This window comes from Nicotiana sylvestris, chromosome 1, assembly GCF_000393655.2.
Source record: "Nicotiana sylvestris chromosome 1, ASM39365v2, whole genome shotgun sequence".
NCBI lineage: Eukaryota > Viridiplantae > Streptophyta > Magnoliopsida > Solanales > Solanaceae > Nicotiana > Nicotiana sylvestris.
The window spans coordinates 161,801,813-161,814,069 of record NC_091057.1 but is presented as its reverse complement, the minus strand read 5'-3'; the positions used below and the strand labels follow the sequence as shown (position 1 = coordinate 161,814,069).

At 36.4% G+C, this 12,257-nt stretch overlaps 1 protein-coding gene and 1 pseudogene across 6 annotated transcripts; one reads left to right on the top strand and one right to left on the bottom strand.

Moving 5' to 3' along the window:
• Positions 1-3,115: 3,115 nt before the first annotated feature.
• Positions 3,116-11,346, bottom strand: LOC104226210 (calcium-dependent lipid-binding protein). 6 transcript variants are annotated; one of them, XM_009778131.2, is made up of 14 exons: positions 11,244-11,333; positions 11,027-11,151; positions 10,745-10,881; positions 9,419-9,520; positions 8,742-8,792; positions 7,078-7,198; positions 6,844-6,933; positions 6,017-6,138; positions 5,809-5,907; positions 5,507-5,587; positions 5,334-5,419; positions 4,466-4,691; positions 4,179-4,343; positions 3,116-3,689 (listed from the first exon to the last, which is right to left on the bottom strand). In XM_009778131.2, exons 3-14 carry the CDS (start codon positions 10,847-10,849, stop codon positions 3,291-3,293), a joined length of 1,647 nt encoding a protein of 548 aa, XP_009776433.1. In that variant the 5' UTR covers positions 10,850-10,881; positions 11,027-11,151; positions 11,244-11,333; the 3' UTR covers positions 3,116-3,290. The 6 variants fall into 6 exon arrangements, with proteins under 6 accessions (XP_009776433.1, XP_009776435.1, XP_070026481.1 ...); XM_009778133.2 differs by lacking the exon at positions 11,027-11,151 and having other exon boundaries at positions 11,244-11,346; XM_070170380.1 differs by lacking the exon at positions 6,844-6,933.
• On the top strand, positions 10,189-10,304 carry LOC138882043 (U6 spliceosomal RNA; annotated as a pseudogene).
• Positions 11,347-12,257: the final 911 nt, after the last annotated feature.

Sequence of the window (12,257 nt, the reverse complement as noted above, 5' to 3'; positions counted from 1 at the left end):
ATCCCACTAGTAGAGTTTGGGGAGGGTAATATGTACGCAGACCTTACTCTTACCCCGAACGAGTAGAGAGGCTATTTTCGGGAAAAAACCCGGCTCAAGAAACAAAAAGACAAAAGGGGGACAATATTATTATCACCACATAAATCATAGAAAAAATAGGAACAACATTAAATTCAGAAGAAATATGCAAATCAAAAGCGATAGTTAGTAAATAGGTCATGCATTGAAAAGCGTAATAGTAAGACACAATATTGCCAATAGCTATCTTAGACAAAAATCCTACCAGACTAGTCTCATAAAGGTACGAAGTAAGGCAAGACTTAACTACCTCCTAACCTACAACCCTAATACTCGACCTCCACTTTTTTTCCTATCAAGTGTCATATCCTCGGAAATCTGAAGCCTAACCATATCCTACCTGATCACCTCTCCCCAATACTTCTTAGGCCGCCCTCTACCTCTTCTCGTGCCCTCCACAACCAGCCGCTCACACCTCCTTACCGGGGCATCTGGGATTTTCCTTTGAACATGCCCGAACCATCTGAGTCTCGCTTCCCGCATCTTGTCATCAATAGGAGCCACTTACACCTTCTCCCGAATATTATCATTTCTAATCTTATCCATCCTATTGTGCCCGCACATCCACCTCAACATCCTTATTTCTGCTACTTTCATCTTTTGGATATGTGAGTTCTTAACATACCAACACTCAACTCCATACATCATGGCCGGTCTAATCACCGCTTTATAGAACTTACCTTTGAGTATCAGTGGTATTCTCTTGTCACATAGGACTCCAGATGCTAACCTCCACTTCATACATCCTATCCCAATGTGGTGTGTGACATCCTCGTCGATCTCCCCTCCCCCTGGATAACCAACCCAATGTACTTGAAGCTGCCTCTACTTGGGATGGCATGTGATTCAAGCCTCACATCCACGCCCACTTCCCCCGGTTCAGCGCTGAACTCACGCTCCAGGTATTCCATCTTCATCTTGCTCAGCTGGAAACCCTTAGACTCAAGAGCTTGTCTCCAAACCTTCAGCCTCTCGTTAACACCGGCTCGCGACTCATCACTCAGAACTATGTCATCGGTGAATATCATGCAACATGGCACTTCCCCTTGAATATGGTGCGTTAACGCGTCCATCACCAGGGCGAATAAGAACGGACTGAGCGCAGAACCTTAGTATAACCCCATTACAACCGGAAAATGGCCAGAGTCTCCTCCAACTGTCTTAACCCGAGTCTTAGCTCCATCATGCATATCCTTAATCGCCATAATGTAGGGAATCGACACTCCTTTTGTCTCCAAGTATCTCCAGAGAACTTCTATAGGAATCTTGTCATACGCTTTCTCTAGGTCAATATAATAATAACATATTCAATATATTGTAAGAGGTAGCCCTTGTGGAGGACAATAACATATTCAATATACTTTTAGAAATAACGGCTGTAGAGGATAGTGTGTACGCATATCTTATTTTTTCCTTGTGAAGATAGAAGGACTGTTTCCCATAGATACTTGACCAATTCTTGAACCCACATATAATAATAATAATAATAATAATAATAATAATAATAATAATAATAATAATAATAATAATAATAATACCCAAGATTTAGTTCCCATTTGGCCATAGATTTTGGCTTTGTTTTTTCAAAAAAAAAAAAATTAAAAACATTGTTAAATGTTAGTATCATGTTTTAGGAAAAAAAAACTTCAAAAATTTTCAAGTTACGAAAGCTGATTTATGATAATTTTTAGGTGAAATTTTTTCTTTCGTTCACGAAACTTAACTTTTCTTTAAATGAAATGCATATCCAAAACTTAAACTAGGTGAAGATTTAACAATGAGGCTGTCGAATAATTTGTTGTTTTTTGTGCTTGAAGGGTAGCTAAAAGTTATGAAGGAGGTGTTTGACTTTTGGAGGTTGTGTAGCTACCAATTAAGTATGTTGTACTCTCTACTGTCAGCAGCATTGGACTTAGGTGTGCTGTGGCCTTTTCGAGGATTTGCATACTCTGTGAATCATGTGAGTCCCACTCTCTTTTTTGCTCTTTTCCTCACAATTAATTAATTCACCCTAGGCTATATATAACATACAGTACTATTCGTGTCTAGTATTACTCTAGTATATATTTTTTATAAAAGTTTTGATATACCCTATAAGAAAGATAGTTTATCTCTATTTTGAAAGTCTTACACATTATTAACACCCTACTAGTTGATGTTGTAAGAGTGAATGTGACAAGAAAATATTGTAGTAATAAATAGTTCATGTCTTTTCAAACATCAAATATTTGGACATAAATTTCAATATGTCAAAATGACTAATGGTTTGAAACTAAATCCAAAAAAGAAACTAAACCATAGGCTCAATTCCTTTAGATAATTTTTTTTTTTTTTAAAAAAAAAAACGCTTGATGATAAATTGGGTACGTCTTTAAACCCAATTTAGTTTTATCCTCTTGAACGAATAGGTAAAGGAGAACTAATGGAGAGAAAAGTGAAATTATTTCTGGTCTAGAATTATACATATTACTACAACCAATAATGCATTAGTATAAACATAAATTTCAGCAATTACAAGTTCTTTTGTCATGCACTACATTTAGCGTTTTGCTACTTGCTAGTAACTTACTATATATTTCATGTGTATACAAAGAAAATTCTGTACCCCATAAAAAAGACTATCTACGTAATTCTTTGCTAAACTATACCTATTTATCTGTAAAACAACATTAAGCACGCCTTGTCGGATGTTGACAATCCACTTGGTTTTTTCGACACACAATTAGTTGTAAATATAAAAGTGAACCATTGATTTCCCATTTATTTGTTGAACGCTTGAAGCCCTTTCCTTTAATTAAAAAAATTATAACGTTTTCTATTTATAATGAATTTTAGTCAACTAATTGGAACTTTAAAGTATTTTGTTTACAGATTGGATCTCCCATGGCAGCACTTCTTTTTTACTAAGGTCACAACGAGAATAATGAGCTCACGAGAAAGCTAAAACTTTGCTGCCAACTTTCTGACATGCATAGAGAATAAACCAAACTCTTTTTCTAGCTCTAAAGAAAACAAATCAATAAAAAGCTTGAAAGAATTTTCTGAAAAATAACAATCAATTTAAGATGTACTGAAAATCCAGAACCATAAAAGTTCACACTGGGATAATTTTCACCATTCTATGAACAATTTAATTTCCAATCTTCAAACAGCACATTGTCACACTAAAACCTGAGTTCTAAAAGAAAGACTTTGAGTTGTAGTTCACAAGACTAATCAGTATTTGCAAGTACAGTTTTGAGTGGCTTTGCACCACCATTTTCTTGAACAGAGTTTACTGGAGTAGAGGAACCACTCTTCTTTGAACTGCTTGTGAATGTCCTTCCCATAAATTTTCCAGCTTTGCTTAGGCCACTGCCAACAGCTCCAAAGCCACTTCCAACTATTCCTACACCAGCACCTACCCCGGTTCCGACGAGCCCCACGCCTGCCCCAAGACCAGTGCCCACCAAACCAACACCTGAACCAACCAGTGATGCAGCCCCATCAAGGGCATCCATTGTGCTCCCAATGACACCTTCTGCTTTCAGTTTCTTCCTTTCTTCTAGGATCACCTTCTCTGCCTCCAGAGCAGCTAACTGCTCTTCCTTGTTGAATTCATGATACAACACCTGCACGCAATAAACAAGCTGTAAAAGCTACCCCACTACCTAGACCATCCTATCATACTGGTCGTCAAAGGAGACACAAACGTAAACAATTACAACAACTACAACGACCCAGTAAAATCCCACTAGTGGGGTCTAGGAAGGGTAGTGTGTACGCAGACCTTACCCCTACCCCGAGGAAGTAGAGAGGCTGTTTCAGAAAGACCCTCGGCTCAAGAAGACGAAAAGAGACAATATCAGTACCACCAACAGATACCATAGGAATAATAACAACATCATAACAAACGTAAACAATTAATTGGTTCCAAACCTGAGAAAGGATTAGGGTCGCCGTAAATTGACAGTAAGCCTATGATGAATGCTGTAAATACTGACACAGAAGACGCATGTAATCTTACCCCAACTAGCTTAGGATTCAGGTGGTGTTGATAGATTGGGAGTAGTATAGCAACAATGAAACCTCAACAAATGAGTATGAATATAGTCTTGTACCTTTATTGTGATAGTTCCCCTATCCTTCTTATCTTTGACTTTGAGCATATCAAGTTTTGGCAGTAACCTTAATTCAATTTCTTTGGCAGTCTCAGCTACTAGCTCATTCAGAGGCAACTTAGCGACACCCATTCGCTGGTCTTGCCCAACGTCTTTATCGAAGACCTGTTCAAAATGATGTGAAGATCAACTGTCACACAAGAATTCACCCAAAACAGTATGTACAGCATCAGATATTCAAGACAGAGCATAGCACATGAAAAAATGTGATAGTAATCAAATCAAACCTCCACAATGAGGGATTGGGTCTCCTTGTCTTCTGCAATTAACTCAAACGTCTGATCCCAAACGGGATTTAGGTTGTTGTCAATGGTTTTTGTCTTAACCTTGAAAAGTGGACGAATGTATACAACCACATATGGATCAGATTTTCCGATCATTTCGTGATTCTTTAAGCCATTAGCCTTGACTACAGTTACTATGAGCTTCCCCTGTGGCTTAAGCTCCAAATCGCTGCATGGAGGGAAACAGTGGTTACATAACAATGAAAAATAAGCACGCGGAGACGATAAGGAACAAATGTATATGTGGACATGTCAGATGACCTAGTGTTTACATTCCCTATCCAACAACAGGTTTGCTGAAGGGTTTAAAAAGAGCCTAGACCAACAACAGTGGGCAAAATGAACAAGCACAGACATCACAACATGTGAAAGAATTTGACGAGAGTAAACCCAAGGAAATAGAAGTATTTATAGGTCATCCACTATCATAAGCCACTGGAAGACCTTTTCCCTAAAACAGTCTACCTCAAATTCAGATCCGCGTATTTCACTGGATCAGAAAACACAATATTTCGGAATTCAATTACCAAAAGCCATTTGATCTTTTTGTTTTCTGACATGTATCTCAACAACTGAAACACCTGAATTCAGTCACACAGGAAGGAACAACAGTACTATTGATTTCAAGTAGGCCATTCCTTAAGTAGATGCACAATTTTGATTTCTGCTGTTTTTCAAGCATACAAGTAGAAAGCAAATTGAAGCAACCCAAATTTACTTTTCTTTATTAGCATATTAGAAGGATCAAAAGGATAAGAAACTGACAAGGTGAAGTGCTCAGTGACTAAAGTATTTGTAGAATTGAAGATACCTATTATCCACAGGTACGCCGCCAATTGGAACAACAATTCTGTGGGGCCATTCTAGCATATCTGTCACTATTGTATTTACAGTGTCCTTCCACAGATAAACAACAGCATTATCAGTCAAACAGAAAATATCCAAAATTAGAAGTGTACTGCTAGAGAAGATGTCAACACTCACATCAATCATATCCGAAAGTCCGGGAAGAGCAGTTAAACTTCCACCGACCGCCTTCAAAACATAGTCGATTCTAGGCTTTGGCTGATTCAACAAAAAAAAAAAGAATACTTCATTATAACGCCCATCAGGACATACGCATCTCAAAATCAGTAATTTAATTGAGGGCAGAATAGTCATCTCCAAATAATGTTGAACAAAGAAACCATGTAGCACATCAGAAACAATGGGAGGAACATCAAGTTAATATAAGAAATGAAACAAACGAATCGAGGAGCAAATTGACATATAGAATTAGGCTATACCTCAGAAAGTAATGCTACAACAACAGCCGAGATGCAAGGAATTTCCTCAGTTAGTTGGAAGATAACACGAATAACAGTGAATACTTGAAGATTTTTCAACTGCAACCAAGTTGGCAAATGGTCAGTGCAACTCTCTTCCTAAATAACCAAGTAGTCAACATAGCATCATCCAAGCAAAATAGACAGGTGAAAGTGTTTAGGCACACACCTGAATGGGTATAGAAGCAACCATTGCAGCTTCAACACCTAAAACAATATTGGGATCACCACCCCATCGGAGGTCAATATCCATAGTGATTTGACCTTTTTTAAGGCTCTGAACACGAATACCTGCATTAATTAAGTATTAAACATGTTAAAGCATTGTGTGACACCGCAGATACTCTCTGAAAGAACCTCAGATATGCAATGAGCACCAGTTTATCAACAATCTTGCTAAATGCAATAACCATGACACGATAAGCTCTTGGCAGTTTTTGTAGCCATCAGCTGCAACATTTTGAAGTATTACGAGAAAGATTTTCTTAGACAAATGATACAGAAGTTTAGGAGTTACCAAGAAAATGAAACTTGGTCCCACTTCTTTCTTCTCTTTAGTTTTCAATACTAGCAGCATCATACTAGAAAGAACTCAAACTTTGCAAAGACCTCAACCCAATAAAACAAATATTAGCAAAACAGATTAACTAGACTAACAGTGCACCTAGTGCATTGTCTTTTCCTTTCACATTATTTTTGATAAATAGGCATACACAATATTATAATAGGCAATAACCGTTCGCATGAGTTTTCAAACAATTAAGAGAACATGAATGCATTCTGCATTTTTTGTCTTCTCCAAAATCACAGAACTGACACCAGCTAGAAAGCGCAAATGAGCATGCGTGCTGTCATAACTCAATCCTATATGGCTTAAAATGTTCAACTAAACCTTTTGGTGTCAATACTGAATCATTGAACTGCAGAAGATTCAAACTGGAACTTAATTCAACTTAATAGATATGAAGATTCAGATGAATCTCAGGAGTAGAATACCAGCACAATGAGGAGGACTAGTAGCAGCATGGAAACTCCAACTAAATAATCTGTCTTTTCTTTCCAAATGCAGCTTGATGGATAGAAAAGCTGGATAGGATGAGTTTTAACATATCACTCTTTTTTGCTGATCAAACAGTTATACAACTAAAAGATAATTAACTTAACTACAATGGATTATGAATTACTTTTTGCCGATCAAACAATTAATAATAGATATTTTGATGCTGCTACCTTCTATTTTAGGTGCCACAGTTCCCAATGATAATTTGCTGAACTTCAATGAAGTAATTCCAGGAGGTCGATAATCTTCTAAAAGAGGTTCAACGGATTCTCTTATAATAGCCTCTCCTGCCTGCATAGTGACATACTCAAGAGTATTGGATCTTGGCTCACACAATACAGAAGTTGGCAAAAAAACATGGTTCACACACAACATGACTAAAGATACGTTTACATTGATATATAATTGTTACCATAGAAAAGGATCTGGCCATTGACCTTTATTGTACTATTCTCCGTGAGGACAGTTGTCATACAAGATGAAATATTTAACACTATAAACCCAATTCCGCTGCACAGAGCAGTGAACTTAACAACTATAAGAAAGCAAATGTTCCATCTTCTCAAATTTCTTAAAAAAAAAAAAAAGTCTTCGTTGTGCTCTAAACCTATGTTCCTACTTAATTCTAACTTCAAGGCAAGATCTTTTCACAATAAGCAGCTTCCAAACATTGTAGAATCTTCAAAAGGTATTTCATTTGGCTTGGTGAGAAGTCATCTACACGCAAGAAACCTTGACCCCTTATAAATTAGGTAATATCAGCATGGAATAAATCTGGAGTTTTGTTTTTATTTATTTATTTATTTATATAACCAAGAAATCCCTGAGGGCCAACGACTCACGGTTAGTGTACCCAGCCCTCTACCATTTCTGGTGTGCTATTGATAAGTTCAAGTTTTAATTAAAAAAGTAGCACACTAAGAAATAACTTCATTTTTGGCAACAATGAATAAAATGACAGAAGGTTTGAAGACACTTAAAGGGACAGTTTGGTTATTACATTGTCAGGGACTGAGGCTCATCAAGCAGCTTCTATGCCAATTTTGTATGAATTTCTAAATTTAGGCTTTACTGCTCAAAAGAAGAATATAAAAGATGCTCAAAAGACTTCTTAATTAGCCTTCACCCTCAAAATTCATAAGCTAATATTTGACTCCTCAAAAGTCCTCTTTTTCGATCTGAAATATGAAGTTAGGGCATTTGCAACTCAAAATTGGAGCCCGGTTTTTTTAATATTCTCCTAGTAAGAACCTTGTAAAGGTAAACTTCAACAAAACCTTTTATCTCAAAATAGATAGCTGATGTTGTCGCTAGTGCTTGGTCTCAAGAAGCAAGTCTTTTTTTTAACCGGGTATCCTCTTTTTGGCTAATATCAAATGCCAATGTGCTTGAAACATAAATTTCGAAGTGGGAATGGATTATCGTTGGAGCTTAATACATAGTTCTACCTTCTAAGCTTCTTCCTCAATCAGGAAAAGCCTATACACTTTGAGCATTCCAAATATTAAATATCTTTATTTGGCGGGAACAAATATGTGAGTAGAAGATCATGGTAATAGGTGATAAGATAGCTATATCATATAATATTCTAATACTTTTTTATAAGGTAATATATTATTCTAATACTTACTGACTCTAACAATAGTAATGCTGTTATTATTCAGTTATTATTATTCATGTACTATAATCTCTGTGTAACTTGTCATGAATGGTGAACCAAACATCCCTAAAAGTTTAAACACACAGAGCAAAACTGGTTATAATACAGTTACAGCAGAACCAGTTTACAAAATGAAAATTGCTCAGGATAACTAAAAAGGAGTACAAAGCTTACTTCGGCAATAAATGGCCACAATTTGCTCAACTGTTTGTTCAACCACTTGACCTGCCCATGAGATATAAAATGAGACAAAAGTAACATCGACGTGATCACTACATCAATTAATTCCTTTAGATTGTATGAAGAAAGGATTGCAAAAACACCACATGATGCATAACCTCTAAAATTCCCAATTGACATTAATAAAGTATGGAGATAACTGTTTATCAACACACTATTCCAGTCAACAACAGCCAAAGCAAAACATCTCTCCATCTACTTAAAATCTCCCTCATCTTCCGTCAGTGTATCTCTTGATTCTAATTCATCAGATTCCACAAGTAAAACTAACCTTCACTGACTTCATTTCTCAAGCAAAAAAGCATTACTATTGAGCAGTGACTAGAGCACAGAAAAGAAAGTTTCATTTAATCTATTAAGGATTTATGTGAATCTTTGTTTATATCTCAATGATAACAAGGTCAGTGCAACAATATGCATAGATTGATTAACTTCAGGATCTCTTTCAAAGACAGTAAGATTTATCAGCTTGAAAATAAGGGCACTAGATCTTCGAGCTCTTCTTTCAAAGATATTAATAAATTTATTCACATTTCACTGAACTTTTCACTACACAAATATAAGAGTGAACGCTACAAAGGGGGAACTGAAACAAGTAAAGTCATCCAAACCTGCTCATAAACCGGGAATGATATCCATTCAGGAAAGTTATCACCACACACTTTCTTTAGATCATCCCTGTTGAGGCAGCCCATTAGTTTTACATCTACTGCCTGTAAAGGAAGTAAAATATAATGAGGAAAATGAATACCAATCCTTCAGAAAGTGAAAGCATATCAGAAACCTAAATGTTGTCCGCAAGCATGATGATGAGCATCATGTAAATATTCACACTAGCACTAAAGCAACTGCAGCCCAGATTTAATACTACTTATAGCATAAGTGACAAGAGGGTTTGCTCTGATGGTAAGCAACCCCCACTTCCAACCGAGAGGTTGTGAGTTCGAGTCTCCCCAAGAGCAAGGTGGGAAGTTCTTGGAGGGAAGGATGTCGGGGGTCTATTTGGAAACAGTCTCTCTACCTTAGGGTAAGGGTAAGGTCTGCGTACATACTACCCTCCCCAGACCCCACTAAGTGGGATTATACTGGGTTGTTGTTGTTGTTGTTGTTGTATAGCATAAGTGTCATATGGAGCTATATCCGGTGACCGGTATCACCTCATTCGGTGCAAAGTCAAGCATCAAGCAGCCAAATACTATCACATAGGCAGCAAAAGTGCAACAATAATATACGCATCAATAGCAGAAACTGACAAATATACTACTCAAACATATAGCCATACATCATAGACACCATAAACTACTTCAGATAGAATGGAGATCATGTTCCAAGTCTGGGACAGTTGTGCGCTTCATGTTTTGACTATCAAATGTTAAGAGTACTCCTCGACACTTGCGGGACATTCGATAAAATTGGAACAACATAGAGAAGATTAGAATGACTCCTGCACAAGGATAGCACACACAAGAAGATTAAAGAGTGCTACTCCTCTTATTTCTCCCCTGTAAGCTAGGTCGTTCATTCCAACTTCCAACTCGAAACAATTTCACAACGTCTCCATTGAAATCATTTGAATGATTCCTAGTCAACATACTGCTTCAGCTACAATTCTTCTCAAGCAACAAACGGACAGACCTATGACTAGTAGAAGCTTCAACTAAGTCAACTAACAAAATCACAGAATTATCACCATTTTCAGTTTTGTGCACTCTTCAGGCCAGAAATTAGGGTTGCAACTGACACTAACCACCTCACGCGCACTAAGGTATGACCGAAGAGAAACAACATTGTTTGTCTTGAAATACAAACTATAGCAAAACCCAACTAATTTGTGGAAATGTTGGGACTGAGGCATTTTTTTAGACTGAAGATTAATTGTGGTCATGAAATATACTTCAAAAACATTAAACTCTGGACTATGGCAAGAATATATATACCTTAGCAACTCGTTTGTTACTCCTGTACCTCATCATATGTTTCCAAGCTGCCATTAAACCGATCCCCAAGATCATCCCCATCAGTATCCCAGAAATCAACCCCATTCTACTTCAGACCACTTAAAACACCAATTTCCCTATAAAATTGAGAACTTCAAATATAAGAAAACCAATTCCAAAAACAGAAAACCCAAAAAAGAAGAGAAGCTTAACTATGAATTCAAGAATCAAAGAGTTATTCCAAGATTTAAAACTGAACTGTTATAAACAAGCAAAGCCCACCTCCAAAAAGAATATCTGGGTCTCTGCTGAAACTTTTTGCTTCCCCGACAAGAAAATTATTGATCTTTTTCAGAAGTGGGTCTACACGAAAATGGGGTTGCTTGGCATTCCTTACCTCCACAAAACTTTGAAGAAGAAAAAAAAGATACTTATCTTTTACTACCTATTTCAGTGTACACATAATTAATGAAATGAATGAGGTTTAACGGTTACGTACCCTGGTCTTGAGAGTGGTCTTTCCTGTTTCTTTGCTTTGCAATAAACTTTCAGATTTAAGTCTTGACTTTTGAGTTTCTTTGTCCGTTTCTTACAACTTTTGGGTTTTTGCAGACATGCCCCTGTATTTTTGGGGTCACCAAATACTATTATCCATAGGTGATGCAGATGTACCCCAATGATTGAAAGATTCATCTCTCTTTTAAACTTTAGTGCCTGGTGGTACGTACCCTACCGCTTGGAATTTTGGTGTTGGGGGTTAACAAGCATATCCCAATCAAAATTGGATGAGGCAGGGGCGGATATAGTGGGCTAATAAGGATTTAATTAAATTCATAACTTCAAATGCGGAATAAGAATTTATATATATATCAATTTATTAAAATTATAACTCGTAACTTAGAAAATATAATAAATTTAATACTAAAATCTTAAAAGTTAAACACATAAATATTAAATTATGAACCCCCTCTAGCAAAGTGAATGATTCCTTACTTGGCCAAGTAGGTCCTTTTTGCATTTACATCTCTTTTTTTGGGTAAGAATAGTGTTAAATCCGTTTGTGTGTACTTTTCTATTTGAGCATGTACTTATATTATTTTACGGGTAATTTAATTCATCAAGTCTTAAAATAAAATATCCATTTTATTGATTTGGACATGAGGCGACCATTTAGTAAACAATTTTGACATGGTTTCACTCATGTAAAAACGGCTTCTCTTTTAAGAATTATCAACAATTGTAGTAGGCCAAGTACATAAACAGCCCATTAAATTTGGCCCAATTTTTTATTAAAATTTTTACCTTCTATAGCAAAGGTTAACACTTTATTTATTTTAAATAAATACCATTTAAAAAAATTCTATAGATACCTTTTAAGGTTTATAACAAAATATTTAATTTTGGTTGCCTCCTAACCCTAAGCCACTAAATACGCTAATCAGTTACACTATTTTTTTTTCTATCTCTACTTTGATACATCTCATTATCTTCCCTCATCCCATTAAAATTTCCG

Excerpts from the sequence above, each read along its gene's own strand:
- LOC104226210 (XM_009778133.2), bottom strand. The coding sequence starts at position 10,849 with ATGGGGTTGATTTCTGGGATACTGATGGGGATGATCTTGGGGATCGGT. Across the intron at positions 6,139-6,843 it reads TAGTCCTCCTCATTGTGCTG|GTATTCGTGTTCAGAGCCTT; the intron begins GTATTCTACTCC and ends TAATTAATGCAG. Across the intron at positions 5,908-6,016 it reads TTGCTTCTATACCCATTCAG|TTGAAAAATCTTCAAGTATT; the intron begins GTGTGTGCCTAA and ends ACTTGGTTGCAG.